General features: G+C 31.3%; 5 protein-coding genes across 9 annotated transcripts; 3 read left to right on the forward strand and 2 right to left on the reverse strand.

The window, feature by feature from the left end:
- Positions 1-11: 11 nt before the first annotated feature.
- Positions 12-854, forward strand: LOC126925012 (40S ribosomal protein S20). The gene is made up of 3 exons (XM_050740103.1): positions 12-169; positions 352-457; positions 547-854. Exons 1-3 carry the CDS (start codon positions 167-169, stop codon positions 801-803), a joined length of 366 nt encoding a protein of 121 aa, XP_050596060.1. The 5' UTR covers positions 12-166; the 3' UTR covers positions 804-854.
- Positions 855-856: 2 nt separating this feature from the next.
- LOC126925011 (eukaryotic translation initiation factor 2 subunit 1) lies at positions 857-2,953 on the reverse strand. Of its 4 annotated transcripts, none has more exons than XM_050740099.1 (6): positions 2,791-2,953; positions 2,312-2,557; positions 1,992-2,223; positions 1,678-1,910; positions 1,490-1,605; positions 857-1,406 (listed from the first exon to the last, which is right to left on the reverse strand). In XM_050740099.1, the coding sequence occupies exons 2-6, from the start codon at positions 2,547-2,549 to the stop codon at positions 1,221-1,223; spliced, it is 1,005 nt and encodes a 334-aa protein (XP_050596056.1). In that variant the 5' UTR covers positions 2,550-2,557; positions 2,791-2,953; the 3' UTR covers positions 857-1,220. The 4 variants fall into 4 exon arrangements, with proteins under 4 accessions (XP_050596056.1, XP_050596058.1, XP_050596057.1 ...); XM_050740101.1 differs by having other exon boundaries at positions 2,312-2,554; positions 2,791-2,939; XM_050740100.1 differs by having other exon boundaries at positions 2,744-2,935.
- Positions 2,954-3,097: 144 nt separating this feature from the next.
- Positions 3,098-7,570, forward strand: LOC126925001 (ubiquitin carboxyl-terminal hydrolase 20-like). The gene is made up of 4 exons (XM_050740074.1): positions 3,098-3,860; positions 3,989-5,746; positions 5,825-6,096; positions 6,174-7,570. The coding sequence occupies exons 1-4, from the start codon at positions 3,442-3,444 to the stop codon at positions 6,473-6,475; spliced, it is 2,751 nt and encodes a 916-aa protein (XP_050596031.1). The 5' UTR covers positions 3,098-3,441; the 3' UTR covers positions 6,476-7,570.
- A 1,145-nt stretch (positions 7,571-8,715) lies between these two features.
- Positions 8,716-14,684, forward strand: LOC126925006 (vesicular inhibitory amino acid transporter). Of its 2 annotated transcripts, none has more exons than XM_050740085.1 (4): positions 8,716-9,101; positions 9,976-10,279; positions 10,416-10,548; positions 10,623-14,684. In XM_050740085.1, exons 2-4 carry the CDS (start codon positions 9,993-9,995, stop codon positions 11,805-11,807), a joined length of 1,605 nt encoding a protein of 534 aa, XP_050596042.1. In that variant the 5' UTR covers positions 8,716-9,101; positions 9,976-9,992; the 3' UTR covers positions 11,808-14,684. The 2 variants fall into 2 exon arrangements, with proteins under 2 accessions (XP_050596042.1, XP_050596043.1); XM_050740086.1 differs by having other exon boundaries at positions 9,979-10,279.
- Positions 14,685-18,616: 3,932 nt separating this feature from the next.
- On the reverse strand, positions 18,617-21,027 carry LOC126925004 (ER degradation-enhancing alpha-mannosidase-like protein 2). The gene has a single exon (XM_050740080.1). The coding sequence runs from the start codon at positions 20,808-20,810 to the stop codon at positions 18,714-18,716; it is 2,097 nt and encodes a 698-aa protein (XP_050596037.1). The 5' UTR covers positions 20,811-21,027; the 3' UTR covers positions 18,617-18,713.
- Between the last annotated feature and the right edge of the window lie 510 nt (positions 21,028-21,537).

The following is a 21,537-nucleotide window of genomic DNA, read 5'->3' on the forward strand; positions in this document are numbered from 1 at the left end:
ATTTTCACTAGAAATTTTTGAAATATTTGAATCATACCTAACCGGAAATCAAGGTGTATCCTATCTCTTTCAGTTTAGCACATGCAACGTGTGCCTGCATTGGTTCAGCGCTGATCAGTTTGTTTAAAAAGAAATTGATCATCTCGACCAGGAAAGCAATTAAACAATGGTGTGTGATTATTTTGTTAATTTTCACTGGAAATAAGATTTTCAATTAAATTGGTTTAACGAATTATAAGTCTTTTTATATAAGTTCTATTTGTTAGGTTAATTGTATGTCCAAACACGCGGTTTACAGCTGTATGTTTTCATTTAATAATATTAATTGTGCTTTATTCAATAATATTTTAGGCAAGTACAAAAGTTGACAACCCTGAAAAACCAGGACAAGAAGTAACTCCTATTCACAGAATTAGGATTACACTAACTTCACGAAATGTACGCTCTCTCGAAAAAGGTAAATTGTTTTTTGTATATGTTATCTTTATACAATATTATTTTATATTATTATTGCATACATTTTCTTAATTGTATATGTTGTTTTAGTTTGCTCGGAATTGATAAATGGAGCAAACAAACAAAAACTTAAGGTGAAGGGCCCAGTTCGTATGCCCACGAAAATCTTAAGGATAACCACACGTAAAACACCGTGTGGTGAAGGATCAAAAACGTGGGATCGTTTCCAGATGCGCATTCACAAGAGAGTTATTGATTTGTATTCACCGTCAGAAATTGTAAAGCAAATTACAAGCATTTCCATTGAACCTGGTGTTGAAGTGGAAGTCACGATTGCAAATGAATAAGCAATTTAAATAAAACTGTATAAAGTTTTAATAAAAATGTAAAAATACAAATATCTGTGTAAAATTTGTATTCTAATAAGATCAAATACATAAATATTTTGCAATTAACATATATTATAAACATGTAAAAGATTAAAGGATTAGAATTTAAATTTATTAAGTAGAAAATTGAAAATATATTGCCAACATGAAAAAAAGATAATTTTTCTATTAGTAATTTAGACATTATTGATTTGTTTATTTCATGAAGTTCATAAAAAATTATTTATAAATTATAATACATTGATTTTTGTGTACATATTTGAAATATTCTGCATAATGTCCAACAAGGCAGTAGCGTACTTATAAAAGTACAATTGTTATTTAGAAATAACTGTTAGTTAATGAAACATGATAATTTGTTAATTTATGCTATGTTTATTCCTCTTCTTGAGAATCGTTTTCGGGTTTTTTATCTTCCTCTGCGCCTTCACCGCCACTAAATCCATCCATTCCTTCCACTTCTTCTTCATCATCATCACCAGCAACTTCAGCATTTTCAAGTTCAGCTCGTTCCATTTGTCTTGCTAATTCTGCTTCATCAGTTGCAGTAACAACTTTTGGCTACAAATTAAAAAATTATTGTCATGTACATAAAAGATTTGAATATATGTATATAAGTTTCTAATAATAATGACAAAACATACAGCCATTTGAACATTAAATACACCTCCCAATGATGTTATTTTATTTTGTATAGCGTCAATGGCATCATTTAATGCCTTTAAACCATCTTGTTTTTCTGGTGTAGATGTTGTTATAACTAAAATGAAATCAAATTTTTAAGTTTTTATCCATAGATGAAGATTATGCAAAAACATAAAAGTAGACATACCATACAGTGGTGGTGCAATTAAGTTAATTTTAATTGGAAGTTCATCAGTGGAAAGAGCTAAACCAGCTTTTAAAGCAGCTTTCACTGCATCAATTCCTTCATAACCATAACAAGCTACTTCAACGTCTGCTCTAATTTTTACTGCTTGAGAAGTTAATTTTCGTTTAATATTATTTAATAATACTTCTTTTGTATGTTCATCAAGTCCACACTCTGCTAAAATAGATGGATCCCTAAAGTAACAATGTTTTAACAATCATTACTATACAAAACTAACAATATTTCGTTTCACATATTTTATTCCTTGTACTCACAAAACTGATTGTTTAAAGAAATCATATGCAGAAGCTTTTTGTTTCTTATATTTTTCTTCAAAATGCCATGCAGTTTTTTGATATAATTCCTCTAGTTGATCATCACTATCATAATGTAATAATTCTGCAACATGTCTTAATATTGAGTTTACAGCCTTTGCTTTTGCATATCTCTCTGTGCATTTTTCTACATCTTCAGCTGATACACGACGTTTACTAAGATCAATATAACCTATATTGAATCATTTAATGAATTATTAGATAAAATGATTAAAATAATTTTAGGATTATTTCATGCATAAAGCTTTTATATTCTTTACCTTTTTCTTTGTCAACCCTAATAACAACAACTGGTTCAGTTTTTCCTACTCTAATAAGTTTATTAATAGATCTAATACGTCTTCTAGACAATTCAGAAAGGAGGATCATACCCTCAATATTATTATATTCTAATAAATGTACATATGCTCCCATTTCAGCTATGCTACGTACATTCACCATGACTACATCTTCCACTTCAGGATATTTTTCTTTATAAAATCGACACGACAACACCATTTTTCCTACTATAAAAAGAGAAATATTACGATTTGTTTCATTTAAAATAAAAACGAAATTCATTTTTTTCAGTGATAAATATCTCTCTTTGCGTCAAAGAACATTTAAGTCTATCAAATATTTTAGTAAATAAAAAACAGAAGGTTAGCATATAGGTTAATTTCAAGAATTTTATGAAATCTGTGATAATATACTTTTTATAGTTACCAGTACGAATATATTTGCACAAAAAATAACCAACCGTTTATCTATACTATCGAAATATGCTTAGAATGTTAAAAACTTATTGAAGTGTATTAATAATCCATGTGCACTTTGCTCTTGATTTTCAGTCAGGTTATTAAGAGAAATACACAGCGGTAGCCAACCTGAGGTTTGTTCACTGACAATATTTTCTCTAACAACGCGACATCTATCGTAATGGATTTAGATAAATATTGTGATTAATATCACTATATATATAAATTATACATTTTGGAGACATAAATACATATTAGAAATAAACAATTATAATAATTATTATGCGAATGTTAATTATTCAACATAAATTTAATATGAATCATGAAAACATGACAACGTGTAAGTTTATTCTAAATGGTTTCAATTCGATTATCGATTGTAACATGCACACCAACCTGTATTCTTTCTGTTACATTGGCTATCCGATTATAATACCTAATTTTCTCAACACAACTATCTCCAATGACAATCGTTTTCGTGGATAATGTTCGATTACCAAGAACGACATGACCCAGTCAGGTTAGAAAATGATTATAATATTATTCGAGTCGCGTGTAAACCAAATTTTAGACGAATGTGAAAAACTAAAGTGTACACGCGATTTCGCGTCCTACGATCAATAATAATCGACAGGACGAATATCAAAATCCAAATGCCTCTAATTTCGAGGAATTGTCCTCATATCGCCAATCGTGGTGATCTCGCGTTTATTGAGATTGTTGTATCGCAAAAGGAAAAGTTTAAAAAATGTAGTGAATGTGATACGGATGGACCTAACTTATGGTTGTGTTTATTCCCTGATTGTCGTTGGGTCGGGTGTCCAGAAACACATTTGGATCATAGCATTGTACACAACCAAAAATTTCCTAATCATTGTGCTCATATGAATCTTTCCACAAATCGTATATGGTGTTACTCTTGTAAAAGAGAAGTTATAACTAGGCATGTACCATCACCACCAGTGTCACCTACTCAAGTAGATATAAAACCACAAAGTAACAAGTTTGCTGGTGATGCATCTATTAATATAGATTGTAAAACAGATGATCTTAATCGACTTATATTGGATAAGTAAGTATTTCATCTATTCTTTTTATATAGTTCTTATTTATACTATATTCTTAAAAAAATAAATACTGAAAGTTTTTGAGGCATACGTATTTACCAAATAAATGTATTTTCTTTTTTATAAACAATAGGTTTTATGGTGAGCTTATAAATAGAGTGAATTATGAGAAAGATGGATCATTTAATGAAAAATCTGGTGATTCACCAGATAGTACAGACTCGGATGAAAGCAAAGATTTTTCTGGGAAACCAAGAGGTCTTGTCGGTCTTCAAAACATCGGTAATACATGTTACATGAATGCAGCACTTCAAGCTTTATCAAATGTACCTCCTTTGACACAGTTCTTTTTGGATTGTGGTCATATGGTTAGCTATATGTCCAAAGATAGAAAACCTGGTTTAAGCTTAAGCTATTTAAACCTTATTCGAGACATGTGGAATAAGAAAACCAGAGGATATGTTGTACCACATGGAATATTATCTGGTATTCGAACAGTCCATCCAATGTTTAGGGGATATCATCAACATGATACTCAAGAATTTTTGAGATGTTTTATGGATCAGTTACATGAAGAATTAAAAGAACATATTGAAGATGATCGCGACAATGTGTTGAGATTAAAGGGACTAGGGGAACAGTCTTCAGATGAAGATGAAACTGAAATTGATGGCAATGGTTCTAGCCAATCAGATGCCGAATATGAAACTTGTGATTCTGGAGTAAGTGAACAAAGTTCTCTTAGTGATGAAGGTGAACGTGGTACAAAAAGAAGATATTCTAGAGTATCTCAATCAGAAAAACTAAGAAGCAAATTCACAAATAGAAATATCAAAAAGTCAACTGTAGAAAGTCAACCATTTTCTCAACAACAAAGATCAACACAAAATTCACCTGTGAAATACAGGACTAAGAAACAAATGAAAACACGAAGTATCATTAGTGATATATTTGATGGAAAACTTTTAAGTAGCGTACAATGTTTAACTTGTGATAGAATTTCAACAAGAGTAGAAACTTTTCAAGATTTGTCATTACCCATTCCAAGTAGAGATCATATTGATATGTTACATCAAGGACCTTTAACTCCGCAGAAGGCAGGACCATGTTCAGATGTTGTGTATGTAACTAATCAGTCTGGTTGGCTATCATGGTTCTTACAATGGATGCGTTCTTGGTTTTGGGGGCCAGTTGTTAGTCTTCATGACTGTCTTTCTGCATTTTTTAGTGCAGATGAACTTAAAGGAGACAATATGTACAGTTGTGAAAAGTGTAACAAACTGCGAAATGGAATTAAATTTTCAAAAGTTTTAGAACTACCTGAGATACTATGTGTCCATTTAAAAAGGTTTCGTCATGAATTAATGTTTAGTTCAAAAATAGCAAATTATGTTTCATTTCCATTAGAAGGATTAGATATGCGACCATATTTGCATAAAGAGTGTGTATCCAAAGTAACCATGTATGATTTAATATCAGTTATTTGTCATCATGGCACAGCTGGTGGTGGTCATTATACTTGTTATGCATTAAATCCTATTGTGAATAAATGGTTTGAATTTGATGATCAATGTGTCACAGAAGTCTCACCAGAAACTGTAAAGCATTGTGAGGCTTATGTGTTATTTTATAAAAAGTGGTCACCAGAAATGTTGCAGTTACGCGACAAAACAATGGAATTGATGGAAATTTCTTCCAGAGAACTGTCTGATCTGAACTTTTTTGTATCGAGGCAATGGATAAATCGTTTTAATACATTTTCGGAACCAGGACCTATAGATAATTCTGATTTTCTTTGTCCACATGGTGGTGTTAATCCTGTTAGAGCACAATTTGTAGATAAACTTAGTATGCCTATTCCACAAGCAGTTTGGGAATATTTATATAATACGTAAGTATTACATAAATTATGTTTCAAAATTATTCCTTTAATTTAGAACTTTAATTATTGACTAAAATAATGTTTCAGATTTGGAGGGGGTCCAGCGTGTACACATTTATATGAATGTCCAAGTTGTGAAGAAAAATATGAATCATTACAAAAAAGGAGACAGTATGAGATGGAAGTATTTCAACAGCTAAATCATAACACTGACAATCCTACTGCCATATATGGATTGGCTATGGCTTGGTTACGTCAATGGCAAAGTTTTGTACGGGGTAAAGAGACTCAACCACCAGGACCAATTGATAACAATTCTATCATAATAAATAAGAATGGTCAGAATATCCTCAAAGTTGGTAAGTTTCAAATTATAGTATGTTCAAGTCTTTACAATAAGTTTATATGTGTATCTTAATATAAAACTTATATATAGGTTCAGATTATGGACAAATACCAGAAGAACTCTGGCAATTCTTCTTAACTACATATGGTGGAGGACCAGAATTAATGTTGCATTCATGTCAAAGACCAGTTTCTGCTCAGTCTAATATATCATTACATTCCACTTCAAATTCAAATCTAGATCAGAGTTTTAAATCCAGTCGTACAGAAATTAAATCTAATAAACTCTGTATGACTAGGAGTTCTGAAACAATTTCACAACCAGATAGTGCTATTGAAAGTTTAACTTCGGATAGTGACTCACATCAGACACAAAGGGATGTTAATGAGTAAATTAATTACTTCGACATACAAAATATAAATTAATACTTCCACATGAACATTAAAGTTATAATTGATATCCTCATATAAAAGAATTAATTTCTAACTGTCATGTCGTATAATATAGTTACGTTATAGATTATTGTTGGATCTGTAAAACAAAAGTATCTTCGATAAAATTACTTGCTACACAGTACTTCTTATACAATATTTGAACATTGTGAAACATTATATAAAAATTTTAAGAAATGTCTGTATATCTCATGGCGTTTGCTTGTGTGTCTTTTGTTTGTCACTATGTGCAATTCAATGTAAATTTGTGGGTATTAAGTGTATTTGGTGGGCAATTAGTTAGTACAAAATTTGGTATCTACGACTGTATTATTTAAAGACAAATATTTAGCTGTATTCTTAGACTAAGCTGGTGACATATTATTAGTCCTCCAACTTTGATGTTAAATTTAACATTTTTCCTCTTTGTACATTTACTATAATATCTGTGTGTCATTCCTGCATATACAAAATACCCAAAATTACATATTTTCTGGTTTATATGCATTCATTTAAAAAATGTATACACTATATACATATAAGTGGAAGACTGAAAAATAAATCGACTTAATTTAGCAGAAATTTTTAGTTAACCCTGGTAAAATATACCAAGAGTAATATATAAAACCACAACAGAATGATAGTAACACAAGCTTCGTACTGTAGAAAATTAGTAGAAAATGTCAAACTTCTGCTGTAGTCACACATACACACACACAAACACACTCTTCTACTACAGTTAAGTTATAAATTCATCGATACGTATATCTTTAGAGTAGAAGTTAGAAGCATTTTTTGTTGTGATCTCACGGCCTTATATTGTTACCAGAGTTATTAAATTCAACAATTAGCGGTTATTTTGTATACAATATATTATAGTAAAGTATTCATATTATATGCGTGAATCGCTTGTTTGGATGTTAATGTTATAATTTTAATTACAAAACGCAGGGACACAAATGATTGTAAAGTTAATATCAATTATCAATTATCATTACGAAAAGTAACATATCTAAGATGAATAATAAACAAGTTGATTTCTTTATTTATTAAAAATTATTGGTTTTTCCCTCTTATAATACCTTTAATATTGTATTATAGTAAATAACAAAATAACATCTTATTATATACATTTATATACAAAACAATAAAATTATTGCTATTTTCAAATGTTATCTACATTACAAAATATTTTTTAGTAAATAATTAGCAGTCTGCTTAATTAGGTTCTGTAATATTAACTTATGCATAAAAATAACTTTTTTACGCTATGCTGTCATCTTTAATATTTATAATACATATTAATATTTCACTTTAAAGTAGGATATCATGATTAAAATTATTTATGATTATTGCTAATATATGTAACATAACTCTCTTTGGGAAAATTCGAGAGATCCATATGTCCGTTGCTTCCATTATTCATCAGTATTTACAAGTATTTAAAAAATGTATAAAGACAAAAATATAATATATAGACAAAATATATAAGTGTGAAATATGAAATTAGATATTGTATTGGATGTTGTTTTCGACAATGCATAGCTTTCACAAAAAATATTCATTATTAAAAAAATGATACTAACGGTCAAAGAAGAAATCGGCAGGTACGCAGAAAAATACAAGGAAAGGCTAATAAAATAAAGGCAGATTAAGGATCATTAATTGTTTTCTCTTATCATTTTACATTATTTGGAAAATAATTATCGTTCAACTTGTAGAGATTGTCTCGTATGTATTTCTGTAATGTATCTGTGGCCAATTAATAACTCTTTAAACATGCGTAAAAAATATATTTCTTTAAATTATGGCTCTAAATTTACACATTCGATAAATATTTAAAAAATAAAAACAGCTTAATCTTCAAAATTCAAGTCTAATTGAAAAAGCGCTCGTTTAAATCGCGACCTCCTCTTACAAATTTCAATACCAGTCTCGTCTTGTCAAGTGATCTTTTAAGATATCAACAGAAACAGAGACAGCTCCTAATACCAATAAAGCGACATTAGGTGCCTCAAGAAACACCTAATCGAGTCAAATATTGCAATACTAGATAAGATAATTTAAGATATTTATTTAAGATATTTATATTAGATAAGATATTTGCAATCATTTTCTTTTAATTCGTTTCACGTGGGGAGACGTGACTTTTAAATACAGTACTGATATGTCGAGAGATGTCTCATGGACCACATCGATCGAGGCTTGCGCGTTCGAGGGATGCTGGCCATATTCTTCGGATCTCCCAACCCCTGATACGCCAATCCCGTAGTCTATGTCGCGATTAAGGGCTCGCGATTAGGGACTCGACGATCGCGGTAGACCGTAGACGACCATGCGGTGTCGTAGCCCACGTAGTTAGACGGTTTCGACCCTTTATTTTCAAGTATTTCCGTTCTTCGGACTTGCTGCTGCTGGACCCTTTTTTAATTCAAGCCTTTCGTTACGCCTGGCAAGGAAATTAGAAAAAATAATTAAAAAAAACGGGACGAGACTCGCGCTGGAGGAAGTTGCATCTGTCGTCGCACTGTTCAAACGCCGCTAAGTTTCCCTGAATATTTGCGGGACGAATTTTATTCGTCATTCGGTAAGTGAAGCAAGAAATCGAGACTCCGGTCGATATTTGAGAATACAAGAAATCAGGGGCAAACATTCATAAAAGAGACATCAGATACATATATGAAAAGTTTGGAAGCGTACATGGAAAAACGATTAAATCGATTAAGAGCTTACGGAACACAATGAGGGATTGTCATTTAAACACGGGGTTCAATTACACGTGTACAAAGTATTTCCTCGTTAATCGAATGGAATTGTGTCGCGCTATATACTCAACCATTCTTCTCATTTAAGCGATTAAAATGACCTGTATATCGTGTGTTGCATCTGTTACTCTAATTATTTTTATAAAGTGGCAGAGTTGGTTGAGTTACTCTAAAAAGAATCATTAAAAAATTCCCATAACTAATGCAAATGTCTTATTAAATTTTTTGAATACTAAAGTAATCGAATATTATAGAATTTTATTGCTCGTTTCTACCCCTCATTTTATTATTTATTGCAAGATATGAACATTTATATATTTATATTTCATTGATATTTCTCTATATTGGAATTTTACCAACTTTCATAGAACATATGTATAATTCGTATAAATTGAAAGGATTCTTTAAGTATATCTGATATATAATATTTAGTATACTTAAAAGTTGATAATGCTAATTGCCGAGTTACACCGAACAACATTGCTCATCCGCAACAGTTGACAGTCATATTATGTATGTTATATTATAATTGATATCATAATATTTGTTAATATACAATTTAAATTTTGTAAATATAATACAAATAATTAGCAACAATCGAGTATATTGCTTATTAAGATTTTCAAATGAGGGAATGCATAATTACTAACGTGGAAATTTTAACGAGGATTGTAAAAGCAGTTTGCCTACTTTCAGAAGCAACGAATTAAATAATGGCCAATTTTCGCGGATTCTACATACCATCCTTTGGAGCAACGATAAACGTTGCTTGGGAAACATTGAAAGCTAAGTGGCCAGAGAATAGTCCGTGTATGGAACTTATTCGCGGTCCAGGTCCAGGTCAACGACAAACTCCAGGACAAAGTGGACATGCACAGTTCAAATCGTTGGACGAAGGTCATGATAACACGGAAATGATAACTATGAATGGAGATCAAGCATATCGGGAGCAGAATAATGTAGGCATCGCTGAGGACTCTTTCAGCTATCAACGAAACGGGTAAATGAACGTTTCCGCGTATGTATAGTAATAGATAAAAAAGACTGTTGAAGCTATTGTAAATTCGTTCTTCGCTATTCGATCGAAGAAAGATTCTTACGTAGAAAGAGCTCATACATGCGATTTAATTTCATAGGGACAAAATTAGAACAGGAAGTGTCAGTAGTGGTGAATTTAGCGAATACGACGAAGGTGGTGGCGAATTTGGTGGCTCAGGAGTAAAAATTAATGAATGGCAAGCAGCATGGAACGTTACAAATGCTATACAGGTATTGTTTATTCAACAACAGATTCTGGTATTTATACGATACCGCAAGATTAGATTTATGTGTTCCATTTGCAGGGTATGTTCATCGTATCGTTGCCATTCGCCGTATTACGAGGTGGTTATTGGGCCATTGCTGCGATGATCGGTATAGCTCATATCTGTTGTTATACTGGCAAAATACTCGTTGAATGTTTATATGAATTGGATACCACGACTGGCCAACGCGTACGCGTACGGGATTCATATGTCGCCATTGCGAAAGAATGTTTCGGACCAACGTGGGGTGCTAGAGCGGTGAATATCGCTCAGATCATCGAATTACTTATGACTTGCATTTTATATGTGGTCGTCTGTGGTGATCTGATGATAGGCACGTTCCCCGAAGGCGCAATCGATACTAGGAGTTGGATGATGTTGATCGGGATATTTTTACTACCTCTCGGTTTTCTCAAATCCCTACAGCATGTCTCAGTCCTTAGTTTTTGGTGCACGATGTCTCACTTGTTCATAAACGCCATCATCGTCGGCTACTGTCTTTTGGAAATTGGTGATTGGGGTTGGTCCAAAGTAAAATGGATGCCCGATCTAAAGAATTTTCCAATCTCTCTTGGTGTGATCGTGTTCAGCTATACCTCGCAGATATTTTTACCTACGTTGGAGGGCAATCTGATCGATCGATCCAAGTTCGATTGGATGCTAAACTGGAGCCATATCGCGGCCGCCGCGTTCAAATCGCTCTTTGGTTGGATCTGTTTTCTAACTTTCCAGAATGATACACAGCAGGTGATCACGAATAATTTACACTCGCCCAGTTTTAAGGGTCTGGTGAATTTTTGCCTGGTCATAAAGGCCGCACTCTCCTATCCTTTGCCGTATTACGCTGCCTGCGAACTTCTCGAGAGAGCGTTCTTTAGAGGCAGACCAAAAACGATCTTCCCAACCATATGGACCGTAGATCGCGAGTTGAAAGTCTGGGGCCTGGCGTGGCGAGTTGGTGTGATCGTTTTCACCATTCTTATGGCGATCTTCATTCCCCACTTCAGTATTCTTATGGGGTTCATAGGCTCCTTTACCGGAACAATGTTATCATTTATATGGCCGTGTTATTTTCATTTAAAGCTAAAGAGAAACTCCATGGAATGGAGCGCAGTCGCGTACGATTGTTTCGTAATCTTTCTCGGTGTACTCTTCGGTGTAATCGGAGTATATGATTCAGGCTCTGCCTTGATTAATGCCTTTGAAATCGGTCTGCCGTTTTGAACAATCACACGTGTGATTCAGCTCTCTTAATCTCCGTTTGTTTCTCCAACGGAAATAGAAACATGTAAGACGAAGAAGTACGTGTAGATATACTGCTCAAGGGAATCAAATTTTATGACACATGTATCGAATATGCACTGTACGATAATATTCGTATCGCTTTTAACGACTGCAGTGCAATCCGCTTACGTATTCCCTTGAGAACATGACGGCGTCTATATTTTTGCTGGTTTCGAACGTTTTTTAACGTTAATCGTACGAAATAATAAAGAAAAAGATTCTAGTTGTGTGTCATCGACTAGGGAGATTCTATGAAAAAGAAAAATGTATATCTCTTCGATTGTTTGAATAGATATAACATACAGATTTGTTTAATCGAAAAGGTTCGAGACATTTTGAGATTGTATATTTATATTCAACCAGAACTCACACATATCTAGCAGATGATCTATTTAAGGCGAGAAAATCTAGTAGAGAAGAAAAAATGAATTTATTCGCGTATACATTTTGGCTTCGACATGCGTCCTATCATCTTCGTTTGGGTTTTTGTCTTCCTTCTCCTTGACAAAAATCGTCGACATTCAGGGGCTTTCTAGGCAACATTTAGACTATTTAGAGCGCAGTAAACGTAACAATATATTGCTGGTTGTAAGTGATCGATGTCTTCCACAATACGTTTACAAGCGAAACACGCGGTGAATATTGTACGTACAAGTTAACTACTGTTACGCAGATTTCGGGATTTTATAATTACATTGCGGATCTTGTAATTTCTATCTACACGTTGACTACGCGCCGCGCCGAGGAGGCGTTGTTCGTTGTTAAATTTACAATTAGAGGTATTTAGTCGGCGGAACGTGTAAAACCGAGAATAACAACGTTTCTCATTATGATTACTTCAGGATCTTAGCTGCCAACACGTTAACAACAAATTAGTCTATTCTAACGTCTCCTCGTCGTGCAAGCGAATGCAAATATGTAACCAGTTATGTACGGATGAGTACAATTAGTTATAATAATCCAATGTCTTCCAAGGCCTTTGCAGGCCGCATAGATCACACTTAATTTAAGCAATACGAATATAGCTGAAGCAGTAGTTCGGTGCTGCGAGATGTTCTTCGATTCAATTGACTCAAATATTAGGTACTTAGCTTCCGAGATCTATACAAGTCTAGATCTATACAATTATTACTGTTTGAGCTGCTTCTCCGAATGTCCGCCAGCAATTTTGTCCGAACGTTTCGCTAGCATTATAATTAGTTTCTTAATAAGTGTACCAGTTGATCCCTGAGGGAAAGGTTAATTTAGGGATTATCTAATTCACTTATATACATCTAGAAGCCATATACAGCAATAATTGTTATATGCATCTTAATGCAATCTTAGTTTTTACTACGTGAAAATATTTTATGTTTCTCGACTTCATTCTTGGTTAATGTTATAACTACACTTGTTCGTAATGAAAGTGTATGGTAATTGTTAGAAATATTGCGCGGTTATAATTAAGAGACTGTAAGATACATATAAAGATTGGGCTTTTATTATTGAGTAAATGTTTTATGACCAAAGGAATACAGGTTGAATGAAATGAAAGATAAAGCCGCCTACCGCTGATCACACTTCCACATAATCACGACCTTAAAAGGAATAAAAGATATCAGAATAATATTAATATCATTATGACATGATCAGCTATCGTAAAAATAATATTAATGTTGTTATTTAGAAAGATCAACAGTTCTACTCAGTATTCTGTAACTTGTTATTTTTTTAATCTAGATATCAAATATAAGGAAAAAAGGGGTAGGAGCATCTCGCAGTCACAATACGTTACTTAAATGAGATACGATAATATTCATGAAACGAGTCTTCCAATGATGTCTTCCAAGATGATAATAATAATTAATGTAATACGATCTATTGATCGAACGAAACCTTTGTCAATGATATTAAACGTTATATTGTGAGTTATAGAAGTTAAGCGTTAATTATTAAGGCTATGATCAAATTTAATGTATAAGTGAAATCATCTACAAATTATTTCAACTAGTATTTTCCTTTTTTGAAGAATCGTTCCCTTCTTTACATCATCAAGGTAAATAAATGGTAAAAAAAGTCAACGCAAGATTGATAAATTACATATGATATTGCCTTGTTATTTAAAAAAAGAGATATTGGTATCGTATATATGTATAATGTATATGTATACATAGTATCGATCTTTTATTTTAAGAAGTAGATAAATGGTAAAAGTCAACGCAAGATTGATAAATTACATATGGTAAAGCCTTGTTATATAAAAAAAGAGATATTGGTATCGTATATATGTATAATGTATATGTATACATAGTATCGATCTTTTATTTTAAGAAGTATAACAAAGCTTTGATTATAATTGTCGACCAAAAAAAAATAGACATTAAATAAAATTAGGCAGAATGTCATGCATGAAGATTACAATGATTACAAAAGGAAGTTTCTATTTCAAAGACTATAGTTAAAAAGAGGTTTGAATAATTATTATTCACCTTTGTGAGTACAATATTTTCAAAAAATAATACGTACGTTATAAAGAATAATAAACAAAACTACACATGTTTCAATGTAATCAATGAATTTTTTTCCAACGGACCTTTAATTGATACAGTCCTTAAACAGACAATAGATATACACGTACTTATGATACAGTATTGTTTATCAATCTTACATATGCATTAATATTATTTGAATCTGGCTCGATTTATGGAACTCGATTCAAAACGATATAAAGATGTTGGATTGTAATGTACGAAATGTTCGTTTCTAAGTTGAAATAAAAGCGCTTCTTTTTGACAACATAATTTTATTAATAAACAGTATTTATCAATAACAATATATGATATTCATATGCAGTATTTATTTTTATTTCCATTTTTTATACAGAATTCTTTTTAAGTACCATGACATTCAAAAATGTCAAGCTCCTTTTGTGTGACATTGAAATTCCCGTAATATTCTTTGCAAAACTTTAATCAAAACTATGGAAACTAATAGTGCATGCATAAAAATATGTAATACATTTTTCAACGTATACCTATATAATATATCCCCAGGGATTACGTTCGTGTATAAATTTGTAAATTTATAACGTTCACAATATTTCATCAAGAAATAATAACCAAGATTTAAAAAGTATTCACATTTTTTGGTTTGATTCATAATTTATGTACCTACATATTCTACTAAAAAAAAATTCTTTTGTTTTATTCTACAATAAAGTATATATATATGTATCCGTATTTCATACGAAAAATAAACCATAAGCTTTTATGCGCTCAATAATTACAAAGTGATATTTAACGTGCCCTCATTTCATTGTCGCTGGTTGTTTAATCCAAAATCCCCATGTAGAAAATTGCTCTCCATTTTGTTCTTTATTTGAACCACGAAATACTTTTATTTTTACACGTGGTACATCTCCTGGAAGAAAATAAATCTAGTCCCATAAAAAATAAAAGGTGCAATAATCAATCCATGTGGATCAATTTGAATATCAACCCCAACCTATATTTAATAACAAATATAACCACTGGCACTTAGAAAGATTCGAATAAACTATTTTATAGAAACATAATTCGAACAGTGGAATTCTATATCTACAATGTATAATGTGTTTTTAATCTTACCAATTTCCATAGCATCACTCTGCATAGTTGTTTTTCCTCTATTACCTTTTACATTCACAAATATTATTAAAGTGAGAAAACAAAGTAAGCTGATAATTTTCTAAAATAATACACAGACATTTTCACTTATAATAAAAATCATAATACATATTACCAATATTAATGATATGCAACATACCAACGATTTCATGGTGATAGATGAAAATACAATGATATTTTCGGGTAGAACGAATCCTTTATGTAGTGATAAATAGTATTTGGAGCGTAACCGAATCAGATCTGTATGGTTTTTAGATACTTTCTGCTACAGAGAAAGTTACTTTTTAACAAATAAGAATGAAAACCTCGAAACATTAAAATAGATACTATTTACACGTCACAATGCAGACAATAAAATTTGCGGTTACTTCTTCTTATTTCACAAAAATTATTCTTTTTGTTTAAAATTTTTTTAAATAGAAATCTAAGAATATAAGAACAGAAATCACAGAAATTTTCGTATTAAATTTAACAATTCATAAATTTCAATTTTCGTTCGTGATTTAGTAAATGGATTAGAAAATAATCTATTGACAATATACAGAAAGTAATTTTTATCTAATTGTCGTTTTGTAAACACGGTATCCATTTAATGGAAAATATACGTCATGAAAAGAGGCGAAACATGAATTTACAAAAAGAATAATTACATCTATTTACAGTTGCTAGGTATTACACATATACTCTATGTACAATACGTTTTATATAATTTTTTGAACAGAATAGCTCGGGGTCTTCGTGCAGATGTTTGTCTTGAAAGGAATTACAATAAATGTAAACAAAAGTTATTGTATTAATGTACATTTATTGCATCACTGAAATCATTATTTTTCTACTACAATTGCAGTTTACTTATACAATGCAATTAATTCAGTGTTTGTACAATGGATTATTAGGATTCTTTTGATTGGAATGGTTATCCAAATCCGCCTTTGTCCCTGATCCATGATATCCCGCTTCATGTCCTGGACCAGTAGGTGTATGAGTTGGATTACATTGTTTTGTTCTATTATCCTGTGATGCTTTGTCCATCTATTGAAAAAGAAGAAAAATACAAAAATATAATTTGTTACGCGCACGTACAGAATACATGGATAGATTTTATTACGTTACTATAAATTGATGTGTGATATTATCCCTTTCACTGTTGAATTATATTCCAAGATAAGATGCTCAATGATAAATCAATTTTACAATCATTTGATTACACAATATACGGAACGGATTTCACTGAATATTAGGGTTTCAGCAGAGGAGGAATTAAATAAAGTAAAGTAAAATTTGTGACTTTTTTCTAGTTTACCAAAAAATATTAAAGTCAACAAATCATCACAATCATCGTTACATAATCAACTAAATCTATATAATAAAAAAAATAATTGGCAGTTGACTAAGAATATAAATATTCTTACAGACAAAACGTACGAATTTATATTGATTTTACTAATCTAAATAATTTATTTTATATTCCTAAGAAAAATTCTAACAACATACGAGAAGAGAAAGAAAAGAATAAGAAAAAATATATAAATAAATTATTGAAATGGTTTAATATAAAAAAAATGCACTTCACTTACCTTAGAATTGCGTAGTTTATAATTACGAGTGAAATTTCTTAAAGACGCTCTTGTGCTTTGGTAGATTAATTGTGTCTTCAAGCAGGTTCAATGCTTTATATATGCTCATGCAATTGGGAAAGAGGGGATATGGGTTTCCCCTGAATCCTCGTAGGGACTTTTACAAATTTTTATCAGAGAGGAAATGACGTTCTCATACTTATAGTTCTTATTATTTCACAGTACAGGTGCTGCATCATGCGGCCAAATCCTGAAGGTGGTCTACACTAGCTATACAAGAACCTATGACTTTAGTGATCTGCCCTGTTTGGTTGATCATAGTTCTATACTACAAGAACCTGTTTAATTGTATGATTCTACAAAAAAGTTCATACCCACTTTTCTATTTACTTTTCTATTGCATCATTTCACTCATCCATTATCGTTTGAAAGGGAATACTCTCTTTTTTCTCTAAAGAAATATAGTAAACAACTAATTTCTCTTTCTTATGCAACTTACAATTAGTTTAATTTTTGCGCGATTTTGTTATTCTCATACTTATCTATTTCGGATAGGAAAGTAGATATGAACTTTCTCGTAGAACCGTACAATTAAATAGGTTCATGTATCGTGGAACTAAATAGGTTCTTGTCTATACTAATGTGTAACTAAACAGAGTAGATCTCTAACATCATAGGATTTTATATATACTAGCATGGATCAACTTCTAATATTGCCTGCGTGGCGCAGCACTTCCGCTCTGCTTTTATATCGGGGAATTTTAATTGTAGTAGCAACGGCTAAATGAGAAGTGCACTAACCTTGCACGTTATTGGAACTCCCCATTTAGCGATTGATATACCGGATGATATTTCGCTATTTAACATAGCAAATTTTAATAATTATAATGCTTAGAATTTACAATCTTTAAATTCAAAACATTTATCCGTGAAATATATATTTACCTTTAATTTAATTTATGATTTAACATAAAATTTATATTTATACAGAGCCTGCACACATGAAATTAATTTTATATTTGTATAGTTGATAAGTTGTTTATATACTATAAATTATAGCAGAGAGGAAATTTCCTCTTTGATCATAGATAAATAATTATTACAATTGTGTTACTTTGTAAAATATGTTTCAATTATTACAATTTGTTTACTTTGCTTCTCTCTTTTATTTAAACATATACCAAGCTATTATGTCTTATAAATATAGTATACTAACGAGCATATATAATATTGTTATCTACTGAATAGATATGTAAGGATTTGTTTTGTGTAGGTTAGCTTTACTCATCAGAATGCATGAAAGTTCGAGGTCACTGTTACGATATACAATAAAATTTTTATTCCAAACTTAATTAACTTATGCCATTGATTGAAAATACGAAAATATAAGAATCGAAAATTCTTTCCTTTTTCAAACTGCTTCTTACGATCTATAATAACTAAGAATTTGATATTGTTAATTGTTAGTTTAATTTACAACTTATATTTCGCTTAAACATGTATTTGTAAATGATATGTTACAACTTAATGGTTGTTAAAAATCATTTAAATATATTTATATTTAAGACAAAAGATTAACAGAAAATATACACATATACACTTGTATATACAATTGATATATAAAATTAAAAAAATTCTCCTATAATTGATATACGTTGTAGGAATGATTGAGATTGGCAAGATAAAAGCTGATAATTTATTTTTGCAGAATTATTTGTTGGATATAAATTCTTTTTTCGAATGTTCTCAAGCAATATTTGTGGTTCAAATCTCGATTTTATATTGTTTTGTTTGATAAAAGATTCTGTGTTATTTTTCGTAGCAGAAGTAGGATAATGCCCATCAGAAGTAGTATAGGTTTCATAAGTATCAATATTTTCACTGTCATCAGCTTTATAAATTCCTGAAGGAGGTGCAGCAACTTGTACTTCCAAAGATTCAGGTTCTTCCTGACAAAGACTTTCAGACAAATCTTCAGGATTGTTTGTGTTTATTTTACTTTCTTCTTCTAATGCTATCACTTCATCTACTTTGCCATTTATAAGTGGCAAAGGATTAATTAAATTTTTGTTATTATCATTCTCTACATTATTTACAGAAGTGTGCCTCATTTCAGATAATTTTACAATTTCAATTGGTTTATCATCGTTTGTATCTTTTATATCTTTTGGATACAAAGCATGCTGTATATTTTCCTTTTCTTTCACATCATTTACAGGAATGAATTTCCGTAACGTCGCTTTTTGGTCTGAAAATAAATTCTGACTTCTATGACAACAGTACAATGCTCCAGGATCTATGGGATGTGCTTCTGTATTAAAAATATATCCTCCTGCATCTACAATACATTGACCCCATTGTGTTTCTATAATTTCTCCTTTCTGACCAGAATTATGAATAAAATTATCAGGATCAAAAAGGAGATAAAGATATTTAGTTGTTTCTGCCAAGAAAAAAGACTCCATTCTATCAGCCTTTCGGTGGTCCCTAACATCATTGATAGTTGCATAGCCACACGTAGTTTTAGCACTATGCTGCAAACTTCTTAATATATCTATTCCTACCTGTATGAGGTAAGGATCTCCTGTAGCTCTATATAAGTACATAACTGATTCTATGAGTTCTGGTCTTAACGGGTAACCTTCCCTGTTAGTACCTGCTTCTGCTTGTGGTATGTTATAAAATTCTGGTGTGAATCCAAATTGTTTCCAAACTCGATGATAATTGTGCAATGATTTCATTGCATCTCCAATTTCACCAAATAAACTCAATACTCCGGGCCAATAAGCATCCAAAGACTGAAACACTGGCAAAGTTACTTGACCTTTTGTCATAGAAACCCATAAATGCCAATCCTCTCGTCGAATATATTTTTCAATAGCAGCTTTGTGCTCATGAAAAATTGTTGCTAGTAGTGGATCTTGAAATAATAAAGTGCCTTTTGCTAAATATTCAAAATAAGAGTCAACACCTGCACCAATTCCAGAATCCTGAGCTGTCCAATGACCTGTTAGTACGTCTATATGATTACCCACTAATCCAATATTTGATTTATAATAGTGTAATGCTTTAATAGCATTCATAGCTACTTCTTCATACAATGGATCTCCAGTTAATCTAGACAAAGTTCCAAATTCTAATAGAAATGTTCCGATCCCAGCAGTGCATGTGATACTTGTTTCACCTTCAGGTACTCCATATTTCAAATTAACAGTGCCGTACGGCATTCCTGTTGGAGTGTCAAAGGCTGCAATTAAACGTTTTGCCATATCTTCTGCAAGGCGTAATAATGGACCATTACAAGGCCATCCTGGCTCTAAATTAATGCCTGCTTTACGTGATAAAAGATGAGCACTAAGTAATCCCCCCACTACTCTTATATTAGTTTCAAATACGGATACATTGATATTAGCCTCAAAATCTGCTCTAGCACTTATAATTTCTGCTACACGTCGAAATTCAGAAAAATTACCCATTACAGCGAGGGTATCCAAAGCATCGATAAGTGTTAATGAAAAACTGCCCCATGTATCAAATCCATCACAACTCAACGATCGTAGTTCGTCATAGGGATAAGCGTATGTTAAATAGCTCGAATAAGCATGATCAAACATAGATCGTACTTCTTCCCTTAGAGTAATCAAATCTTTTTTCTCGTATTCACGTAGCCCATTTACCAAAGATAAAAAACCAAAACATAACCATGTATCAAAAAGATGCATCTTGATAATCAATTCGCGAATGTTTATATCTCTTTATTAATTGAAATTTTATTAATCACAGTATATGTAAATGCATTAAAATAAAACGATCTTTTTAAACGTGGCATTACTTAACGAAGATATTAAAAATTATTAGAAACCGGCTTTTTTCTAATATAATATATGATAAATGACTTGTTCTTAAGTAATTTCTAGCTTGTTTTATAGTATGAAGTATGTTGCCTAAACTCATTAAGGGGTGGGGGGAGGATACATAATATTTATATATTTAAATATTATGTAATAAATATTTATGAAACATCCAAATACGCATAAATAAACAGATTAAAGAATTTGTGAATTATTTTACATTCTATGTAGTTTTCATTACAGTAGCATACTTTATTAATATACACTCATGCATATTAGCTTTTATTTCTATACATGTAAGTATATTATAAAATTGATAAAATTAAGTATTTAGTAAAATATTCAAATCTTTCACAATTAAATTTTTATTGTAGTTTAAAAAGGCTATTATGAGTGAGTGATAATAAAATAGGGATATTTAAGTTTAATAATAAAATGAAGATAGAGATATTTATTTTTGCTATCCAAATTTTGAAGATATAATATGAATCACAAATTCAGATGAATTAGTTTTAAAAAAATATCTACAAAATTAATTTAAACAACATAATCATTATGTTTGATAATCAAAAGAAGTTACTGTTTTATGTATATTATT

This window comes from Bombus affinis, chromosome 15, assembly GCF_024516045.1.
Source record: "Bombus affinis isolate iyBomAffi1 chromosome 15, iyBomAffi1.2, whole genome shotgun sequence".
NCBI classification, from domain to species: Eukaryota; Metazoa; Arthropoda; class Insecta; order Hymenoptera; family Apidae; genus Bombus; species Bombus affinis.

Coding starts and splice junctions, on each gene's coding strand:
- LOC126925004 (XM_050740080.1), bottom strand. CDS start 20,810: ATGCATCTTTTTGATACATGGTTATGTTTTGGTTTTTTATCTTTGGTA.
- LOC126925001 (XM_050740074.1), top strand. CDS start 3,442: ATGCCTCTAATTTCGAGGAATTGTCCTCATATCGCCAATCGTGGTGAT. Junction 5,747..5,824: donor TGGGAATATTTATATAATAC/GTAAGTATTACA, acceptor ATAATGTTTCAG/ATTTGGAGGGGGTCCAGCGT. Junction 6,097..6,173: donor TCAGAATATCCTCAAAGTTG/GTAAGTTTCAAA, acceptor ACTTATATATAG/GTTCAGATTATGGACAAATA.
- LOC126925006 (XM_050740085.1), top strand. CDS start 9,993: ATGGCCAATTTTCGCGGATTCTACATACCATCCTTTGGAGCAACGATA. Junction 10,280..10,415: donor TTCAGCTATCAACGAAACGG/GTAAATGAACGT, acceptor TTAATTTCATAG/GGACAAAATTAGAACAGGAA. Junction 10,549..10,622: donor ACGTTACAAATGCTATACAG/GTATTGTTTATT, acceptor TTCCATTTGCAG/GGTATGTTCATCGTATCGTT.
- LOC126925011 (XM_050740099.1), bottom strand. CDS start 2,549: ATGGTGTTGTCGTGTCGATTTTATAAAGAAAAATATCCTGAAGTGGAA. Junction 2,224..2,311: donor TAGGGTTGACAAAGAAAAAG/GTAAAGAATATA, acceptor GATTCAATATAG/GTTATATTGATCTTAGTAAA. Junction 1,606..1,677: donor AATTGCACCACCACTGTATG/GTATGTCTACTT, acceptor ATTTCATTTTAG/TTATAACAACATCTACACCA.
- LOC126925012 (XM_050740103.1), top strand. Junction 458..546: donor TGTACGCTCTCTCGAAAAAG/GTAAATTGTTTT, acceptor ATGTTGTTTTAG/TTTGCTCGGAATTGATAAAT.